The sequence below is a fragment of the Hyperolius riggenbachi genome, chromosome 10 (assembly GCF_040937935.1).
Source record: "Hyperolius riggenbachi isolate aHypRig1 chromosome 10, aHypRig1.pri, whole genome shotgun sequence".
Lineage (NCBI taxonomy): Eukaryota > Metazoa > Chordata > Amphibia > Anura > Hyperoliidae > Hyperolius > Hyperolius riggenbachi.
In genome coordinates this window covers 11,071,980-11,093,773 of record NC_090655.1, presented here as the reverse complement: position 1 = coordinate 11,093,773, position 21,794 = coordinate 11,071,980, and the positions used below count along the sequence as shown (strand labels likewise).

At 44.9% G+C, this 21,794-nt stretch overlaps 2 protein-coding genes across 3 annotated transcripts in view; both read left to right on the top strand.

Annotated features, from left to right (window-relative positions):
• Positions 1-6,251, top strand: part of LOC137536060 (ovostatin-like) — a 148,153-nt gene extending 141,902 nt beyond the window's left edge. Inside the window, exon 36 of the mRNA XM_068258032.1 lies at positions 6,111-6,251. The gene's annotated coding sequence lies outside the window, so the exon portion shown is untranslated. The remainder of the gene's footprint in view (positions 1-6,110) is intronic.
• Positions 6,252-18,699: 12,448 nt separating this feature from the next.
• LOC137536062 (alpha-2-macroglobulin-like) overlaps positions 18,700-21,794 on the top strand; it is a 98,623-nt gene continuing 95,528 nt past the window's right edge. For both annotated transcript variants that reach the window (XM_068258034.1, XM_068258033.1), the window contains exon 1: positions 18,700-18,766. In XM_068258034.1, coding sequence (XP_068114135.1) covers positions 18,711-18,766 — 56 coding nt within the window. In that variant the 5' untranslated portion in view covers positions 18,700-18,710. The remainder of the gene's footprint in view (positions 18,767-21,794) is intronic.

The window sequence follows — 21,794 nt, the reverse complement described above, 5'->3', positions numbered from 1 at the left end:
GGATTGTCTTAGTTATTGTACTGTAAACTCACATAACTATAGTGATATATGTTTGAATGTACTACAATCAAACATGTACATGTTGGTTTTTCCTGAGAGAACTACAGTATCGAATAATAATGAAATAAAGGAGCATCTGCTAATGAAACCAAAATGTCTACACAATCACAAATGTGACAACATCGCTTTATGTTGGATATCAAGCCAACGCAACAACCTAAGTTTAGTTTTTTTATGTGCAAACATCACAATACTGATATGTATGTTTTTCACCACAGTGCCAAAAGTGTAAACATAACGTAGCATATTCTCGGACCACTGTCATGGTAAGCATCTTTCTGCTACCTAACATAAACACACCCAAATAAGAAGTGAATATGTTTCAGTGACATATTAGGCATCAATGCTTTTCAGAAGTATGCTGCTGTCACTACCAGTAGGTTGTAGAAATTGACCCTAAACGACATGTTTTGCCCTTGCGCATATCCTTATGGGGGATGGTGTGTGTGTAATGTGGTTATGTTAAAGCACATACTACTTGCCAGTTGCTCTGGGCAACGATGATAAATTTTTCTAAACAGGTCGGTGATGCGCCTGTAGCTTTATCTATATCCTTGTCATGGACGCTGTGTTTACAAATACCCCAATCCTTGTTATTAAAGCCTTATGCAGATATGAAGTAGTGGAAAACCTCAAGAATCTCATATTTAGACATCCTACTGAAAATGACAGTAAGCTTCAATAACTGCCATTATTTTAAAATGCCAGTCCGAAACATGTACACTTCTTAGCTGTATGTGTTTACATGTATTCTATTTGTTGTGTTTGTTTTTTATAGTGGCCCTTGAAGTCAAGTAATAACAACAACATTATTGACCTCATAATGTCTTTGGTTAGGTGTTTGTGCACAAGTCATGTACAGTACATGTAGCCTCGTGGATACATATGGCAGGATGAGGAAGGATGTTGTATGTAGTGACATCCTTGATTGCGCCACATCCTTAGAACATGCTAATGTATAATTGCATGTCAGCATTTGCACCATGTCGAAGGGCTTGGAATGTTTACTGTAATGCCGTAACGTTGCGTGAGAATATTCCATCACAATGTACATATTTATCATATCAAATATGTAAGTTTGTGCTGGAGTACTCCGACCTATAAACATTGTTAGCTTTATGGAAGCTGCTTCCAAAAAAACAAATCTCATATAATGTGGCCTTCTAATACGGCTATGAAAAACACCTTCTCACTCTCTCTCTCTCTCTCTCCATACATCTCTCTCTCTCTCTCTGTCTCTCTCTCCATACATCTCTCTCTCTCTCTCTGTCTCTCTCTGTCTCTCTCTCTCTCTCTCTACATACATCTCTCTCTCTCTCTCTGTCTCTCTCTCTCTCTCTCTCTCTCTCTCTCGAGAGAGAGAGAGAGAGAGAGAGAGAGCGAGAGAGAGAGAGAGAGCGAGAGAGAGAGAGAGAGCGAGAGAGAGAGAGAGAGAGAGAGAGAGAGAGAGAGAGAGAGAGAGAGAGAGAGAGAGAGAGAGAGAGACAAAGATAGAGACGTGTATACTGAAAGAGAGAGAGAGAGAGAGAGACACGCAACTATCAAATAGCTTGGATTGCTACATTACATAACATCACTTACACAGCACTATTGCACCTATCAATAATTATACTTACACCCTGTCCACCAAACACATCATGTATATCAAATGATTGTGTGCCATTTATACCTGTGTTTGTGTTGTTGGTAACCTACAAACACATGGTACCCAAGAGGGAAAGACAAGAGAAATCTGTCCAATATGTTGCCAGACATATATTGTGCATTTTACAGTATAGCACTTGGATTACAGGACATTATTTTTTTGAAAAACATAAGTAATGTCATCCTTCAAGCATAAAGAACATTTACCAAAAAAAAAAACACAAAACGAGGCCTGGCAGTCTTTGAGGCTGAGGATAACCAGTAGACACAGTCAGCTGGTATTATTTGACATAAAATGTATATGTCTGACACCATATCCCTCCCTCTTTTGTTGTCCTTCAAGTTCGGAAGGCGAAAGCATTCAACTACAAACATCTGCCATAACAGACAACAAAACAAAACCATAACCTTCATAATTAGATTCTAACTATAAACATAGGAACATTGTGATGTTACCATCATCACAAGTATAGCATGAACATTGTTCACATTTTACTGAAAAGCGGAAGAGGCAGCAGACAAAGTCTGCAAGCTAGATCCCACTGCCTCTGAAGTGCTGTGACTAGTGTGTGGCACATCATCAAATAGGGGCTGGGAGTGGCCATGGACATCCTCTAGATCCGCAACATATGATGTGTTCTGTGTGCTTTTGACAAACCTATACGATGTGGAGGTTGAGGACAAAGATGGCATTGAAAAGGAAGGCATATTGTGCAAGGAGGTGGTGTTGTTTGTTGTGCTGTTGTATGTCTGCTTGTTGGAATGATTATATGGCAATGAGTATTGTGGCAGCAAAGTTGGAGTTTGTTGAGGCAAGTACTGGTGTTTACCCAAAGAATGTGACAATGTAGAAGATGAGTGAGTAGAAGTAGAACTGAGAGTAGTAAAGGGCATGTGGCTGGGGCCTTTATCATTATTGTTGCGAGCTTGTGAATTGGATGATGCATGCATTGGTAATGAGGCACTATTGAAGGGTTTTGCGTGAGTTGCCACAATACTCAATGGTGTGTCAAAAAAACCATCACAAGCACCCTGGTCAATGTGTGTATCTTTTTGAGCAGACAAAATCACATTCATTATCTCAACTTTCAATTTTGTCATTTTCTCAGCTGGCACAAGTTTGATGTCAGGAGCAAGGGAGTTTAGAAAATCCAAAATTGGATCATCTTTATCTGCATCATTATTAGTCTCTATTAGGTCTGAACGCATAGTACTAAGGGCATCCAGAATTTCAGTATCTTCCTCAACCAATTTACGACGTCGTGGGCGACCAACTTTACCAATTGGCTTTGATGTGTGGGCCCCAGAGGACGACTGTTTCCCATTGATCACCAATTCAACATCACTGTCTGCCCTGTGTGTGTTTGTGTCACCTGCACACTCTGTTGAGTCATTGGCTGAAGCAAGGTGTGGTTCTTCGTCATCATCATCATCTTCTACATTGCCAGAAGTACTACAATAAAGGATAAGATCAAAATATTTATCTAGAATCTCAGATATCTGGCTACCAGGGATACACATTAATGAGGTCTGTGGAAGAGGAATCAGGGAGAATAATGAAGAATGTGAATGAGCATGAAGAATGAGAATGAGAATGAAGAATGAAGAATGTGAATGAGCATGAAGAATGAGAATGAGAATGAAGAATGAGAATGAAGAATGAGAATGAAGAATGAGAATGAGAATGAAGAATGAGAATGAGCATGAAGAATGAGAATGAAGAATGAGAATGAGAATGAAGAATGAGAATGAGAATGAAGAATGAGAATGAAGAATGAGAATGAGAATGAAGAATGAGAATGAGAATGAAGAATGAGAATGAAGAATGAGAATGAAGAATGAGAATGAGAATGAAGAATGTGAATGAGCATGAAGAATGAGAATGAGAATGAAGAATGAAGAATGAGAATGAGAATGAAGAATGAGAATGAGAATGAAGAATGAGAATGAAGAATGAAGAATGAAGAATGAAGAATGAAGAATGAGAATGAGAATGAGCATGAAGAATGAGAATGAAGAATGAGAATGAGAATAAAGAATGAGAATGAAGAATGAGAATGAGAATGAAGAATGAGAATGAAGAATGAAGAATGAAGAATGAGAATGAGAATGAGCATGAAGAATGAGAATAAAGAATGAGAATGAAGAATGAGAATGAGCATGAAGAATGAGAATGAAGAATGAGAATGAGAATGAAGAATGAGAATGAAGAATGAAGAATGAAGAATGAGAATGAAGAATGAGAATGAGCATGAAGAATGAGAATGAAGAATGAGAATGAGAATGAAGAATGAAGAATGGAGAATGAGAATGAAGAATGAGAATGAAGAATGGAGAATGAAGAATGGAGAATGAGAATGAAGAATGAGCATGAAGAATGAGAATGAAGAATGAGAATGAGAATGAAGAATGAGAATGAAGAATGAAGAATGAAGAATGAAGAATGAGAATGAGAATGAGCATGAAGAATGAGAATGAAGAATGAGAATGAGAATGAAGAATGAGAATGAAGAATGAAGAATGAAGAATGAAGAATGAGAATGAGCATGAAGAATGAGAATGAAGAATGAGAATGAGAATGAAGAATGGAAAAATATTAATGAAAAATTTAAAGTGGGAATTCCAATCGTTAATGACATTGATGGCATATAAATATTACAAAATGATTGATTAGGATCATAACCATGCACATGTTAGCCACTGTGGAAGAATCCATACAATCATACCAGAACCACACAAAAAAAAATAAAACATTATGTTTTGCCTAATGAAAATGACATGCGCTCACAACATTATACTGGACATAATATCACCACAGGAGTTTTAGATACTTACACTCTTTTCTCTAGCGATGGAACAAGAAACATGAGTGACTGGTACATAGGGTGGAATCGATATTTCTTCAAACCTTGGCCACTTCTCTCCTCTTTGCTTTTATCATGATCTTTCTTGAAACGATCGCGCAGACTTTTCCATTTGACTTTTAACATTTTCACTACATGAACAGGAAAAAACACAAAACCAAACAAAAAAGTCAAAATTACACAAAAGGAAACAAGACCCCCCCCCTACACACACACACACACACACACCGTCACCACACACACACACACACACTACACACACACACACACATACATACATACACACACACACACACCAAGTACAGCCAGAGATATGACAGTAAAAAAACACTTACATATGCGTGCTTTCCTCCGCGTATCAAATGTTTCATACTTCTCATAAAAGAACGTCGCCACACTTTCCCATGCTCGGTTCTTCTTGTAAACATTATGGTAATCATCTAATGCGACATCCCAAAGTTCTGGCCGCCGCTCCACCTGGTCAATGAGAGCAACAGGATCAATCTCCTCAGCCATGTTGTGCAGTGTCCCAACAAACTCCAACTGCGCACTTCCTGTAACACCTCAAGGCATTATGGGCCACTTCCAGTCCTCCAAGACACTCCCCAAACGCTTGACAAACGATAGCGTAGCATTGCCAAGCGTTCATAGGCGATTGCATCCCCTCCAGCCAAGCGTTTGTACGCAGTAGCTGCTCCCAGACGCGACATGCGGCGGTTTACAAACGCACGATCACCGCACACCTCATCTACCGCATACAAACGCTTACTGTTCAGGAAAAATTAACACCCCCATTCGCTCCTATTATTAGGGAGGCAGATAGGCGTTCAGAACGCTTACAGACGCCTGCAATAAACGTTCGTGTGAAAGAGGCCTAAGGCTATGAGTAAGGATTTTATCCGAAACATGTCAGCCAATGTCTGTATTTGCGATTTGGATTAAAATAAAGACCCTTGGACTATACCAGCGAGAGTGCGGACATCTTCCTTGTGTTCCGATACTTGAAGTGACATGTGACATGATGAGATAGACATGTGTATGTACAGTGCCTGGCACACAAATAACTATGCTGTGTTCCTTTTTTTCTTTCTCTGCCTGAAAGAGTTAAATGTCAGGTATGTAAGTGGCTGACTCAGTCCTAACTCAGACAGGAAGTGACTACATTGTGACCCTCACTGATAAGAAATTCCAACTATAAAAAACTTTCCTAGCAGAAAATGGCTTCTGAGAGCAAGAAAGGTAAAAAAAGGGGGATTTCTTATCAGTGAGGGTCACACTGTAGTCACTTCCTGTTTGGAACTAAGTCAGCCACTTACATGCCTGATATTTAACTCTTTCAGGCAGAGAAAGAAAAAAAGGAACACAGCCTAGTTAATTGTGTGCTAGGCACTGTACATACGCATGTCTATCTCATCATGTCACGTCACCTCGGGTAGCCTTTAACTTTATTTATACTTTTTCACTTACCAGTTGCCACGGGGGGAAGGGGAGCGGAGGTAGTAATATGTTCCATACACTAAATACTATACCTTGTTTCCACAGCTGTCCCTCGGAGGATCCCTCCCACCAGCTCGGGGTACAAAGACGCAATACAACTTTATTGTTCATGCGCACAACTTACAGCGATGTCCTCTGATACTTGTTGTCTATATTTTTTTCCAATAAACATTTGAAATACCGTTATTTTACTGCAGACTCTCGTGTTTATTTTTGGCTTAAGTTCTTGGTACAGGAACAGCTTTTCTCCTTAATTACCCCAAAAACATAAAGGGCTCTATTCATAAAAAACTTGTGGCGTAAATACTCGTAGAGGTAAAATACCGCAGCGGTATTTTACACTTCTGGGTGGTCATTCATAAAAATCTTGCCAGCTGCGATGCAAGAGCGGAGATCTCCCGCTGAAAGCTGGCAGTAAGCTGTCGGAAGACATGCGGAAACACTTCAGCCGGCAGAGTCCCTCCGTGCGCTGCTCTCTCTGGGAGGTCTGTCCCATTCACTTGTATGTAATCCGCAAAATCAGAGGAAGCGGTATTTCCCGTCCACATACCGCTTCCTCTAATCTTTATGAATGGCCATTTTGTTACTTTTTTCTACATAAATCTAGAAAAACACTGGAGAAGGCGGAAATTTCTCGCTCTGCTGGGGGATTGTAGATTTTCATGCGGGAACAGCTTTTATGAATGCCCACTTTGCTAAATGGACGTGAAAATCCGCTGTTTTGAGCGGAAAACTTGCGGTAACCTTTTATGAATAGAGCCCAAAGTGGCCCGGGTCAGTGGCTTAAGTTATTAACCAAACTAGACAGGACAGAGCCTACACAGGCAGCTGAGCGGTAGCGTTATGATTACTCACCTTGCCAGGATCCACAGGCACCACATGTACTTCCTGGTTATCCTGTCGCATGGTAACAGAGCCCCCTGTGAAGTAGAAGGTGCTGTTACCATGAGTTGGCATGCCCAGGAAGTACATGCGGCACCTGTGGATCCCGACAAGGTGAGTTATCATAACACTACCGCTGCATAACGGTACTCTGCATGCGCCTCCTGCTCTCTGGCTACCTAAACAAGGGGGCACTCTAGCTACCTAAACAGATGGGCACTCTTGACAGGGGGACACTCTGGCTACCTAAACGGGAGGCCTCTCTGCTACCTAAACAGGGTGTCTCTCCGGCTACCTTAACTGGCGTCTCTAATGCTATCATTCATAAAGGTGCAGTCGGTAGTGCGGGAAAACACCGTTCTTCTCCGCAAGCGGTACTTAAGACTTCTGGGTGGTCATTCATAAAAAAATTGCCTGTTGCGATACAAGTGCGGAGGTTTTCTGGAGGAAGCTGGAGCCTGGCGGTAGCGTGGCGGAAGACATGCGGAAACATAAAAGCTGCCCGATTCCCTCCGTGCGCTGCTCTGTCTGATGCTGCTTGGGAGGTCCGTCCCATTCATTTACAAGTAATCCGCCCGCCTATCGCTACTGTCGAGCAAGCGGTATATTCCTTCCACATACCGCTTGCTCTAATCTTTATGAATGGACGTGTTTGTTACTTTTTCTAGATAAATGTAGAAAAACTCAGCACAAGGCGGAAATGTATAGCTCTGCACGGGAATGTCAGCTTTTCATGCGGAAAGAGCCTTTATGAATGGGGATTTTGCTGAGTGTACGGTAAAGTCAGTGGTATAGTCAGTCAGTGGTAAAGTCAGTCAGTTTATGAATGATAGCCTAAAGGTGCGTACACACATGCGACTATAGTTGTTTGTAACGATCGTTCCCCGATCTTTACCAACGACGATCGTTACAAAAAACGAACCACCGACTATCAAGGCAAACGACGAACGAGCCAAATCGCTACAAAAGAAAGTTCTGTCTCGGCGGATTTTAACCAACGACGATCGTTTGCAAAAGTAGTACATCGTTGGAAACGGTCGTTCGTACTAGGCTTGACATGCGCATTTCACTATTTCTCTGTGAAACTTCTCATTTTTATGCGCAGGCGCAATAGTTGCTTTACGTGATGTAACGTTCGTTCTAACGATCAGATCGTTACACACCTTTTAAAACTAACTTTACTTAGGTCGTTCTTTCATCAATTAAAAGTTCGTTTGTCGTTCTCAACGAACGATCGTTGTCGCATGTGTGTACATAGCATAAGGCTCTGTATAGTAAGGAAGGGGGAACAAATCTTTGGCCAACTAAAGGGGGGGGGGGGGACTCTCTGGCTATCTAAAAGGGGTTTGTCTGGCTACTTAAATGGGAGTCTCTAATGCTCCCTAGGGGTAGTGGAGGCTCTATGGGGGCTATCTTGCTACTTAAATGGGGGTCTCTAGGGCTCCCTACTGGGGATCTCTCTGGCTATCTACACGGGGACTCTATGGCAACTTACATTTGGGGGAGTTTCTCTGGCAACATAAATGGGGGCTCTCTGCAAGTGCATATAAAAGACTGCCGAACTCTCACAACTGCTTGCTGCTATTGGATAATTGCTCACTGAGCGTGCAGTTCAGGTGCCTGCGGAAAAGGGCCATTTTCCACGGATAGTTGATAGGCAGTGAAATACCTCTCAATGGGCTCTATTCATAAAAGGTTACCGCAAGTTTTCCGCTCAAAACAGTGGATTTTCCCGTCCATTTACCAAAGTGGGCATTCATTAAAGCTGTTCCCGCATGAAAATCTACAATCCCCCATCAGAGCGAGAAATTTCCGCCTTCTGCAGTGTTTTTCTAGATTTATCTAGAAAAAAGTAACAAAATGGCCATTCATAAAGTTTAGAGGAAGCGGTATGTGGACGGGAAATACCGCTTCCTCTGATTTTGCGGATTACATACAAGTGAATGGGACAGACCTCCCAGAGAGAGCAGCGCACGGAGGGACTCTGCCGGCTGAAGTGTTTCCGCATGCCTTCCGACAGCTTACCGCCAGCTTTCAGCGGGAGATCTCCGCTCTTGCATCGCAGCTGGCAAGATTTTTATGAATTACCACCCAGAAGTCTAAAATACCGCTGCGGTATTTTCCCTCCAGGAGTTTTTTCGCCACAAATTTTTTATGAGTAGAGCCCAATCTCTCACAACTACTCACTGCTGCCTGGCAACTGCTTGTTGCTGCCTGGCAACTGCTCACTGCTGCCTGGTAACTGCTCACTGCTGCCTGGTAACTGCTGCCTGGTAACTGCTCACTGCTGCCCGGTAACTGCTCACTGCTGCCCGGTAACTGCTCGCTGCGCACACAGCTCAACTGTCTGTGGAAAAGAGGCAGCAGCAAGCAGTTGTGAGAGTTCGGTAGTCTTTTCACTAACTAGTATAAAGTGATCATGGAAAAGAGCCCTCACTAAACTATTGCATACAAAGGACTATGCATTTTCTCGGCCCAAGGTCTCTTCCTCAGGTCAATACAATGCTTAATTTGTCACTTTAGAGAATAAAAATAAAGTTTAGACTTAAAAAATATTTTTAGCAGAGAAATACATTACATTTACCAAAGTGAACGAGAAAGAGGGACAGAGGGATTTGATTTTAAAAGAAGGAATTCTAATAATATGCAATTGCAAACTAATTTAGGCCTCTTTTCCACGGACTGTTGAACTGTGTGCTCAGCAAGCAGTTGCCAGGCAGCAGTCAGCAGTTACCAGGCAGCAACAAGCAGTTGCCAGGCAGTAGTGAGCAGTTGTGAGAGTTTGAGAGGCATTTCACTGCCTGTAAACAGTTCGTGGAAAGGAGGCCTAAAAGCGCTTGAGCATTGATTTTACATGTGAGTGTTTTCACATGAGCGATGTGCTTTCTTTCCAATCACAAACACGGGTCCTGCACCATTCTTAGAGCACTTGCGTTTTGATGGAAGGTATTGGAAAATCGCTAAACACTTTAAGGCTGCTTTCACAGTGGGACGTTACAGACGCAGTTTAGAGCAGCCTGTAACGCAGCCCAACGCACAGCAATAAAAAAAACAATGGGCTGTTCACAGTGCCCACGTTGCGTTACATTGTAACGCAGCACGTCTACATAACGTACTGCGTGCAGTACTTTACACGCGGCTAAGCCGCGTTAGACTGTTTGCACATGCTCAGTAGGGGTTTTTTTTCATTTTATGGGTGGAGAGGAGGCGGGGAGAGGCCGCTACGTAGCCAGGCACATGGCTACTTATTATTCACTGCACTTGCAGTGTTTACATCCTGGAGCGGCCGCGGATTGGCTGGCGGGACCACGTGATGCGGGGAGCTCCGCTCACGTGGTCTCCGCAGCGCCTCTGACAGAGCAGGCACACCAAGAGCTGCTTGTAACGCGGCTCTTGGTAGCGTCCTGCTCCAACACCACCAGGCATTGCGTTAGGAGCACGTTATGTGCCCTATAACGTCCCCTAAACGCAACGTCCTGGTGTGTAAGTAGCCTAAAAAGCGGAAAATTGCTTTAAAAAGCGCTCACAACAGCGCTCAGCTCTTGTGATTGCACTAGCGATATACAATGTGAACTAGGCCTAAAAATGGACAAATCAAATCCCACCAAGGTTTCATCTGGTTGGTCCATTTTCAAGGCTCATACATTTGCAAAATCCTGCATCAACTTGGAATTATTTGCATTTCATTGACCATCTCTAGTCTCTATCAGAGATGCTCAAATCCGGAACCGGATGGATCCGGATAGTAGCTATTCGGATTTTGTAACGATCGGTGTAACACAGAGAGGATCTGATTACCGGTGATCTGCAGTATCACCGAGAATGCAGATATATACCCGATTATTGATGATCTGCAGTATCACCGATAATCAGATATATCTCTAACCTCTGGACACCTGAGTAATATGAGTGTTTGGTGCAACTGTATACTTTGAGGAGAGCACCCGCGTAGAGGGTGCTAGGCAGCACGAGATACTGCTTAGAGAACAGGTTCCTTCCACTGGTCAGATGCTCCCCAAGGGGCGGAGCCAGGCTGAGAGTGGAAAGGATCAGAGAGTGAGTGACACCAAGGGTGAAGTGTCACTGACACGTCTGGGAACTATCTCCCAACAGGGAAGATAGTTCTCGAGGTCGGACAAGCCAGGTCGTTAACACACAGACAGATAAAGTACAGAGACAGGAGACAGATGCGGAATCCTGAGACTAGCAGGGTTTGGCAACTGAGTATCAGATATAACGAAGTACTAAATCAGAGATCAGAAGAATGGTCAGGAGAGCAGAAGGTCATAACAAATAATCAACAATTCCTAGACTAAGGTGTGAGTTCCTTGGTCATCAACACCTTGCAAACTGGTCTAGATAATAACACAAATGATAACAGAATTCCTAGACTAAGGTGTGAGTTCCTTGGTCATCAACACCTTGGAAACTGGTCAAAAGTAACACAGATACTGACAAGGTCTGAGTGCTACCACGTAGTGATCGCAACGCCAGACACCAGAGAACTGACCAGCACCCAGTATATATACACAAGCGCTCACCGGCGCCTCCCCTAAGTGCTGGACCAATGAGAACTGAAAGAATTGTCAGCTGACCGGCCTGGTCAGCTGACCCCCTTCTGGCTGCCATAAATGCTCTGCCTTTCCGTGCGCGCACGCGTCCTTCTAAACCTGTGTGGACTATCAGTCCCAGCCACACAGACATATGTTGAAATGCCTCTGATGTTTTGGATGCGGAATCTGCCGCCCCGCTATCTGAGCGTGCGGCGTTTCGTCCGCATTCAGCAGCACAGCCAGAAGTAGACCTATGCGTGCAAACCACCGCGTCGGGCGCGGAATCCGCCGCCCCGCTCTCTGGGCATGTGGCGGTTTCTCCGCGTTCCGTCAGGCCACTGAATGCAGATCCCTGCGCGCAAGCTGCCATGTTGAACGTGGAATCAGCCGACTTACGCTGAGTACCTGCGACGGCTTTTCCGCGTTTTCTCACAGTACCCCCCCTGAGGAGTGGACTCCGGGCAGCTCCTACCCGGTTTCTCAGGATATAGCGTGTGGAATTCCCTTCTTAATTTGTCCGCATGCATGCGACACTCAGGTACCCACGTTCTCTCCTCAATACCATACCCCTTCCAGTGCACTAGATACTGTACCGAGTTCTGCACTACACGTGAGTCTAAAATCTTTTCTATTTCGTACTCAGGTTGGTCGTCTACCATCACAGGAGGAGGAGGCGTGGCACCCACATGGACTGCTTGTTTAAGCAGGGACACATGAAAAGATCTTACACCACGCATGCTGGCAGGAAGATCAATGGCATAAGTAACGTTGTTGATCTTCCTGGTTACTGAAAAAGGGCCCACAAACCTGGGACCTAACTTGGGCGAGGGTTGTTTCTGGGTCAAATGACGTGTGGAGACGCAGACCAGGTCTCCTGGTCGGAACTTCCACTCCAAGGATCGTCTCTTGTCAGCTTGACCTTTCTGACTTTGAAAAGCCTTCTCCAAATAATTTTTCACGATTCCCCAAATGGTTTTAAAAGATTTTTGCCAAGCCTCTAGAGCTGGAAATGGAGTGGAAGCTACTGGCAATGGGGAGAACTTGGGCAACTTACCGGTTACCACCTGAAACGGAGAAAATCCAGAGGAAGAGCTTTTCAAATTATTGTGCGCAAATTCTGCATATGGTAGGAACTTGACCCAATCATTTTGCGCATCCGCAACATAACACCTTAAAAACGGTTCCAAAGACTGATTAACCCTCTCCGTCTGACCATTTGTCTGTGGGTGGTAGCCCGACGAAAATGACAGTTCCATGCCCATTTGATGACAAAATGCCCTCCAAAATCTAGAAACAAATTGGACTCCCCGATCTGACACTATGTTTTCCGGAATGCCATGCAGTCGGAAAACGTGGATGATGAACAGATCGGCCAATTCCTGGGCCGAGGGGAGTCCTTTCAAGGGCACAAAATGGGCCATTTTACTGAAACGGTCGACTACCACCCAAATGACTGACATGCCTTCAGATCTCGGAAGCTCACCCACAAAATCCATGGACAAATGGGTCCACGGTTCATTTGAGGTGGGCAAAGGCTGCAACGTTCCCACAGGTGCCAAACGGGAGGGTTTGCTTTTAGCACACACTGCACACTCTCTAACATACTCCTTGCAGTCTGTTGCTAGAGAAGGCCACCAAGCACACCTAGCAACCAAGTCTTGTGTTCTGGAGGCCCCCGGATGCCCAGCATTTTTGTGTGAGTGAAACAACTGCAAAATCTGGAGGCGAAATGGCAGTGGTATAAACATAACCCCTTCAGGCTTTCCCTCAGGGACATCCTGCTGGAAGGGATTTAAAGTCTCCGTCCAGTCTTTCCAGGTTTCTGTGGCTCCCAGCACTACTCTCTGTGGGACAATGATCTCTGGGTCTGAGGGCTGTGCTGTCTCCGGCTCAAAACATCTGGACAAGGCATCCGCCTTAATGTTTTTACTACTCGGAGTATGCGTAATTACAAATCTAAATCTCGAGAAAAACAGTGACCACCAAGTTTGTCGGGGACTCAATCTCTTAGCCCCTTCAATGTATTCCAAATTTTTGTGATCAGTGTAAACTGTAATCGTATGTTCTGCTCCTTCTAGCCAATGACGCCATTCCTCAAAGGCCAATTTAATGGCCAGGAGCTCCCTGTTGCCTATAGCGTAGTTTTTCTCTGCTGGTGAAAACCTCAGAGAAAAATAGGCACACAGGTGTAACCTTCCCTGCAGCCCAGAGCGTTGAGACAGCACAGCCCCTACCCCGACTTCAGAGGCGTCAACCTCTACAACACATGGATAAGAGGTTTCTACGTGTCTCAAAATGGGTGCAGAACAAAACAGTTCTTTCAAAGTGAAGAAAGCAGCCAGGGCTTCGGGGGACCAGTGGTTGGTATCTGCCCCTTTCTTTGTGAGACTGGTGCGGGGTGCTACGACTGTGGAGTACCCCTTTATGAACCTTCTATAGTAATTAGCAAACCCTAAAAATCTCTGGAGGGATTTGAGTCCTACTGGCTGCGGCCATTCCAGGACAGCAGAGACTTTGGCGGGATCCACAGAAAGGCCTGAGGTGGAAATTATATATCCCAGAAAAGCGACAGATGTCACCTCAAAAATGCATTTCTCCAATTTGGCATAAAGTCTGTTTTGTCTAAGCCTGTGCAGCACGAATTTGACATGAGCCCTATGTTCAGAGAGGTTGTCTGAGAAGATTAATATATCATCCAGGTATATTAAAACAAATCTACCCAACACCTCCCTGAAAACTTCATTGATGAGCTCCTGAAAGACGGCCGGGGCGTTTCACAACCCGAAGGGCATCACCAGGTACTCGTAATGCCCGTCGGGTGGGTTAAAGGCCGTCTTCCATTCATCGCCCTCTCTGATCCGCACCAGGTTGTATGCACCCCTCAAATCCAATTTCGAAAAGATCTTAGCATTAGTGACTTGGGTAAATAAATCGTCTATCAAGGGTAACAGATAATGATTTTTAACTGTGATCTTATTCAGTCCCCGATAATCAATGCACGGCCGAAGGCCTCCGTCTTTTTTTTTTACAAAAAAGAAACCTGCACCGGCAGGCGACCGGGAAGGGCGAATGAATCCTTTAGCTAAGTTTTCACGGATGTACTCTTGCATGGCCACCTTTTCTGGCCCAGACAAATTGTAGAGATGACCTCTAGGGGGCATACAACCCGATCGGAGATCAATGGGGCAATCAAAGGGCGATGTGGAGGTAATTTATCGGCAGCTTTGGGACAAAACACGTCTGAAAACTCAGCATATTCGTGTCGTTAACATACAGATAAAGTACAGAGACAGGAGACAGATGCGGAATCCTCAGACTAGCAGGGTTTGGCAACAGAGTATCAGATATAACGAAGTACTAAATCAGAGATCAGAAGAATGGTCAGGAGAGCAGAAGGTCATAACAAATAATCAACAATTCCTAGACTAAGGTGTGAGTTCCTTGGTCATCAACACCTTGCAAACTGGTCTAGATAATAACACAAATGATAACAGAATTCCTAGACTAAGGTGTGAGTTCCTTGGTCATCAACACCTTGGAAACTGGTCAAAAGTAACACAGATACTGACAAGGTCTGAGTGCTACCACGTAGTGATCGCAACGCCAGACACCAGAGAACTGACCAGCACCCAGTATATATACACAAGCGCTCTCCGGCGCCTCCCCTAAGTGCTGGACCAATGAGAACTGAAAGAATTGTCAGCTGACCGGCCTGGTCAGCTGACCCCCTTCTGGCTGCCATAAATGCTCTGCCTTTCCGTGCGCGCACGCGTCCTTCTGAACCTGTGTGGACTATCAGTCCCAGCCACACCAGACATATGTTGAAATGCATCTGATGTTTTGGATGCGAAATCTGCCGCCCCGCTATCTGAGCGTGCAGCGTTTCCTCCGCATTCAGCAGCACAGCCAGAAGTAGGCCTATGCGTGCAAACCGCCGCATCGGACGCGGAATCCGCCGCCCCGCTCTCTGGGCATGCGGCGGTTTCTCCGTGTTCCGTCAGGCCAGTGAATGCAGATCCCTGCACGCAAGCTGCCATGTTGAACGCAGAATCAGCCGCCTTACGCTGAGTACCTGCGGCGGCTTTTCTGCGTTTTCTCACAGATTTCATCCGGTTAAACTCAATTCACCTGGGGGGGGGGGGGAGGGCAGCGGTGTTAGGCCACTTTTCCACAAACTGTTTACAGGCAGTGAAATGCCTCTCAAACTCTCACAACTGCTTGGTAACTGCTGACTGCTGCCTAGTGACTGCTTGCTGAGCACACAGCTCAACAGTTCATGGGAAAGAGGCCTAAATCTTTTTCGTCTTCTTCGTCCGTCCCTCGGTGCCTCTCACGATGCGTTCCAAGTGGCGGTCACGTGACTAAAAACACTTCCTCCTTCCGGGTTGAAGGAGGAAGTGTTTTTAGTCATGTGACGCGCGTTGGAACACTTCGTGGAAGGCGCCGAGGGACGGACGAAGAAGACGTCATGATAGGTAATATTAAGGCCTCTTTTCCACTAACTGTTTACAGGCAGTAAAATGCCTCGCAAGCTCTCACAACTGCTTGCTGCTGCCTGGTAACTGCTTGTTGCTGCCTGGTAACTGCTTGTTGCTGCCTGGTAACTGCTCACTGCTGCCTGGCAACTGCTTGCTGAGCACACAGCTCAACAGTTCATGGAAAAGAGGCCGCCGTCCACCCCGCACAGGTGAATTGCGTTTAACTGGATGAAATCCGAATAGCTACTATCTGGATTCGAGCATCTCTGGTCTCTATCCCTCCACACTGAGGGCGGAGCAGGGCCGGGCCGAGGCATAGGCTGGAGAGGCTCCAGCCTCAGGGCGCAGTGTAGGAGGGGGCGCAGAATTCATTCAGCTGTCATTCCTAATTGTGTTTGAAGCAGAAAGAAATAAGAAAAGGGGATACATGGCAGTGACTGCAAGCCAGATAACTAGATATTGGGCTCTATTCTCAAAGAGCCAAAAGTACCGCAAAATTTTACCGGTAAATTCCCGCCAGCGGTAAACTCCGCATTTTTTCAGCATTCACTAACATTTTCCGCATGTTTTCCGCATGCGGGAAAAAAGATGCGGAAACGGCCATTATTCATGCGGGAATCATGCGGTAAAAAGGTCGCATGAAAAAGTGTTTAAAAAAAAAAAGTTAAAGTCCAGCAAGCACAGCCCTTAAGCCTCCACACTTCATTAAAGTCAATGGGATGCGGAATATATCACCTACTACTTGTAGGTGATAAAAATTCGGTAATTAACGAAGAAATGATGCGCCTGAACATCTTTGAGAATTGATCTTTTATTGCGGAAAATACCGACTTTTGCGGAAATTTTACCACATGAAACCCGCACTTTTATCACACTTTTTCCGCATGCGGAAAAAACATGCGGAACATTTTGAGAATCCCAACTTGCCGGTATTTTGGGTGCAAACTTCCCGCATGTACTTTACCGCATGCGGGAAGTCTTTGAGAATAGAGCCCATTAAGGTGTTGGGGAGGTTGTGGGCCCTGTGGCGCCTCTTAGGGTATCATTCATAAAGCATTTCCGCATGCGGAAATGCTTAACACCGGTGACTTTCCCGACCACTCAGCATAAGCCCCATTCATAAAGGCTCTTTCCGCATGAAAAAGTGACAGAGCGATACATTTCCGCCTTGTGCGGAGTTTTTCTAGATTAATCTAGAAAAAGTAACAAACACATCCATTCATAAAGATTAGAGCAAGCGGTATCCGGAAGGAAAATACCGCTTGCTCGACAGTAGCGATAGGCGGGCGGAATACATATAAATGAATGGGAGGGACCTCCCAAGCAGCATCAGACAGAGCAGCGCAGGGAGGGAATCGGGCAGCTTTTAAGTTTCCGCATGTCTTCCGCCACGCTGCCGCCAGCTTCCTCCAGAAAACCTCCGCACTTCTTCCGCAACAGGCAGACTTCTTTATGAATGGCCACCCAGAAGTCTTAATTACCGGTTGCGGAGAAGAACGGTGTTTTCCCGCAATACCGACAGCGGGCTCTATTCATAAAACCTTCCCGCAAGTTTTCCGCTCAAAACGGCGGATTTTCCCGTCCATTTAGCAAAGTGGGCATTCAAAAAAGCTGTTCCCGCATGAAAATCTACAATCCCCCAGCAGAGCGAGAAATTTCCGCCTTCTCCAGTGTTTTTCTAGATTAATCTAGAAAAAAGTAACAAAATGGCCATTCATAAAGATTAGAGGAAGCGGTATGTGGACGGGAAATACCGCTTCCTCTGATTTTGCGGATTACATACAAGTGAATGGGACAGACCTCCCAGAGAGAGCAGTGCACGGAGGGACTCTGGGCTCTATTCATAAAACCTTCCCGCAAGTTTTCCGCTCAAAACAGCGGACTTTCCCGACCATTTAGCAAAGTGGGCATTCAAAAAAGCTGTTCCCGCATGAAAATCTACAATCCCCCAGCAGAGCGAGAAATTTCCGCCTTCTCCAGTGTTTTTCTAGATTTATCTAGAAAAAAGTAACAAAATGGCCATTCATAAAGATTAGAGGAAGCGGTATGTGGACGGGAAATACCGCTTCCTCTGATTTTGCGGATTACATACAAGTGAATGGGACAGACCTCCCAGAGAGAGCAGTGCACGGAGGGACTCTGCCGGCTGAAGTGTTTCCGCATGCCTTCCGACAGCTTACCGCCAGCTTTCAGCGGGAGATCTCCGCTCTTGCATCGCAGCTTTCAAGATTTCTTTGAATGACCACCCAAAAGTGTAAAATACCGCTGCGGTATTTTCCCTCCAGGAGTTTTCTCGCAACAACTTTTTTATGAATAGAGCCCTCTGCCGGCTGAAGTGTTTCCGCATGCCTTCCGACAGCTTACCGCCAGCTTTCAGCGGGAGATCTCCGCTCTTGCATCGCAGCTTTCAAGATTTCTTTGAATGACCACCCAAAAGTGTGAAATACCGCTGCGGTATTTTCCCTCCAGGAGTTTTCTCGCAACAACTTTTTTATGAATAGAGCCCAGCCTGTTTATGAATGATACCCTTTGTCTAATAGCAATCAGTGTGTGACAGCTGGGGTGGGAGGGATGGAGGGGCGCACTTTGGTGTCTCAGCCTTGGGTGCTGGAGGACCTTGTCCCGGCTCTGGGGCGGAGCCTGGGAAGGATGGATGAGGGCCCCACCCCCTTCCAGGTGTGTATAATAGGCAGGTGAGCAGCAGCAGGGGTGATTGCCTGGTGTCTGCAGACATGAGGCTTCTGATCTTGGGTTTCCTCTCCTTCATTGCTGGAGGCTTTTCAGAGCCGTAAGTAATCATTTCTATCTACATCCCAGCCTGCTCTGTGTTGTTACAGGCCAGGTATAGCTAGAGGTGTGTGTACAGATTGCAGCATTATTCTATATATCACTGCTGCACAGGAATGGGATAGGAGCAATGCTAGGATTCCTGCAGTGAGATGGGGTTATGTGGGTGGTCTGTACTCCAGAGTACTGTTGCTATGGTTATATTTGTGTATATAGCACCATTGTCTGTAGTGGTGTTTTTAGAATTCAAACATGAGAAGAGTGGACTGCAAATACATTTAGTGCACACATGGTGCAAGTGAAACAACCAGCAACAAACTACAAAATTTGTACATAGTCCATGTGTGCTATAAGATCCAGTAAGGGCCTGTTTCCACTTGTGCGGTGGGAATTTATTGTGGAAACCATGAAGAAAAATTTGCATGTGGATGTGAATTTATAGGGGTTTGTATGCAAACTTTAATGTGAATTTGTGTATTTTTGTCAGTATGTGAATTTAACCATGTCAGTGCCTGTGTGCTTTTAATTTGTGTAGTGAGTGCATACAAATTTCCTATTAAATACATTGGCCTCTATTCACAATGCCTTACTGCATGTGGTAAAAATCACCATTGTGTAATGCTCAAAGATGTATCTCCTTAATTTTCTGCATGTGTTTAATGTGCAGTACAAAGTGACTAAATTTCCTCCCACTCTGAAACTCTTAATTGAATAAATGTGCAGATAACTGGTAAGGAATTTTTTCTACAAATGGCAGGTGACTTTCACTTTTCTGCTGTTGGACTTTAGGATGGAGCCTTGTGCTTTGCTTGAGTTTGTCAATTCTACATAGGAGGCAGAGAAGACGAATGTATCTAATCTCAAGGCGCACTTTCAGACCTCATACAGTCTTTTATATGATTTTATAGATGCCGAGGAGGAAATTCCCTTCTGCTCTAAAAGATAAGCAACAGCCTAATAACCTTTAAAGAGAACCAGAGAAGAAATGAAGGAAAGCATTTATACATACCTGGGGCTTCCTCCAGCCCCATGCGCACAGATCGCTCCCATGCCGCTGCCTGTATGCGCCGGTACCGGGTCCCGTAGTTTCGGCCAGTCGGTGTCAGCACGCGGCTAATTGTCCGCATCACAGGGGCTCCCTCCATACCCGTACACGTACGGCTCCATACTGCGCAGCCGCATGCGTAATGGTATGGAGGAAGCCCCTGTGCATGCAGACAATTGGCCGCGTCCGCCGGAAGTAACGGGACCCGGTACCGCCGATACAGGAAGCGGAGAATGGCGGCGTGAGAGCGATCCAGGCTTATGGGGCTGGAAGAAGCCCCAGGTATGTATAAAATATTCATTATTTTTCTAATTCTTGGCGTCTCTGGTTCCCTTTAAAGAAAAACCTTTTTGTTACAGCTGATACAAATCCTGCAATAAATCTCCAGTGTGCCTACTTCCTGTTTTTATGGGAGCAGATCTATTGTTAACATCCTGTGTTTACAATTTAGCTGCTCTGCTGATGCACAGCTGAGAGCTCAAATTACAGTTGTGATTAGTCAGATGAGGGAATTAGACAGGCTAAACTCTGTAAATACATACAGGGTGCATTTCTATAGGTTTTCCCTCTGTCTTGTGCAAGAGTTCAGGTCCACTTTAAATGTGACAGGCTATCCTGGGTCATTTCTGTGTAATGGGTGGCAAGCATATGGCCTGCCCTACAGTGGTCAAAAAAGCTTTATTTTTGCACGTTACCCAACACATTTACCGACCGATTACAGAATGATTTACCGCATTTTTATCGAACATTTATCACACTTGGAAATTTTTTAGTAAATACTCAAAGTCGGTAATTATCACTGGAGGTAATTTTGAGACCAAAAAAATAAGTAATTTTTATGTTGTTGTGAATAGAGCCCAATGTATGTGAATCGCACACTAGCCTTGTGGCGTGCAAAATCTGATGGCTCAGCTGTGCAGGTTTTTCCTGCACAGCAAACCGCTCAGTTTTCCCGACAAGTGGAAACAGGCCCATTTGCTATCATTGGCTATGCGAATCTGCATGCAGAAAACGCATGCAGATTCACTATAGTGGGAACAGGCCCTAATACAGAAATGTGCTTATTTGGTAGAATAAAGTACTCTAGAGATTAGGGATGTAAAGGGGATGCAAATGAATTCTAAGTTTATGCAGGCTTTTAATTTTTGCATGCAGTTTCAAAAGTAAGCTAATTGAGGGCTCATTTCCTGGGGCTGTTGAGCTGTGTGCTCAGCAGGTGGTTACCAGGCAGCAGTGAGCAGTTCTGGGAGTGTGAGGGCCCTTTTCCACCTGCAATCGCTAGCGTTCATGCTGAATGGCAAAACCGGCGATTCCCCCGACGTTTGCGGCCGCGATTTTGCTATGCTATGCACTGCATAGCAAAATCGCGGCAATTATCGCTCCGCTTCGCGTTCCCGACAAAAGCAAATCGCGGTAGTGGAAATGACCTACCGCGATTCCTATGTTAAAAAGCAAACCGTAGCGATTGTAAAATCGCTAGCGGTTTGCGATTCAGCCAGCGCAAACGCGCTGGTGGAAAAGGGCCCTGAGAGGCTTTTCACTGCTTATCAACTGCCCATGGAAAAGGGGTCTGAATCCCACCTTGGCAGGATTTGATTGCTCTGATTGAGCTGCATACATTTGCATGGAACATTTACATAATCCTGCATCTTGGAATTATTTGTATTTTGGTGATCATCCCGAAGGCCTGGAACCCACTACAAACCGCTATCGCCAATCGCTAGCGTTTTTGTATGAGCGGCTTGCAAGCTATTTCATAAGCGTTTTCAGTAGCAATTTTTAAGTGTTCAATTTGTCAGCTGTTTAGTGATTAGCGTTTTTAATTCTGATTGGTCCTTTTGAACTTTAATTTTGTTAGTTTGTAGTAACTACAAAACCTCTCTGTGCAGGTTTTGAAGAGAGATTATGCCAACGTTTATATAGTTTGCAGAAATGCTAAACGTGAAAAATGCTGTATGTCCTGCATTTTACAATTTGGCAATCG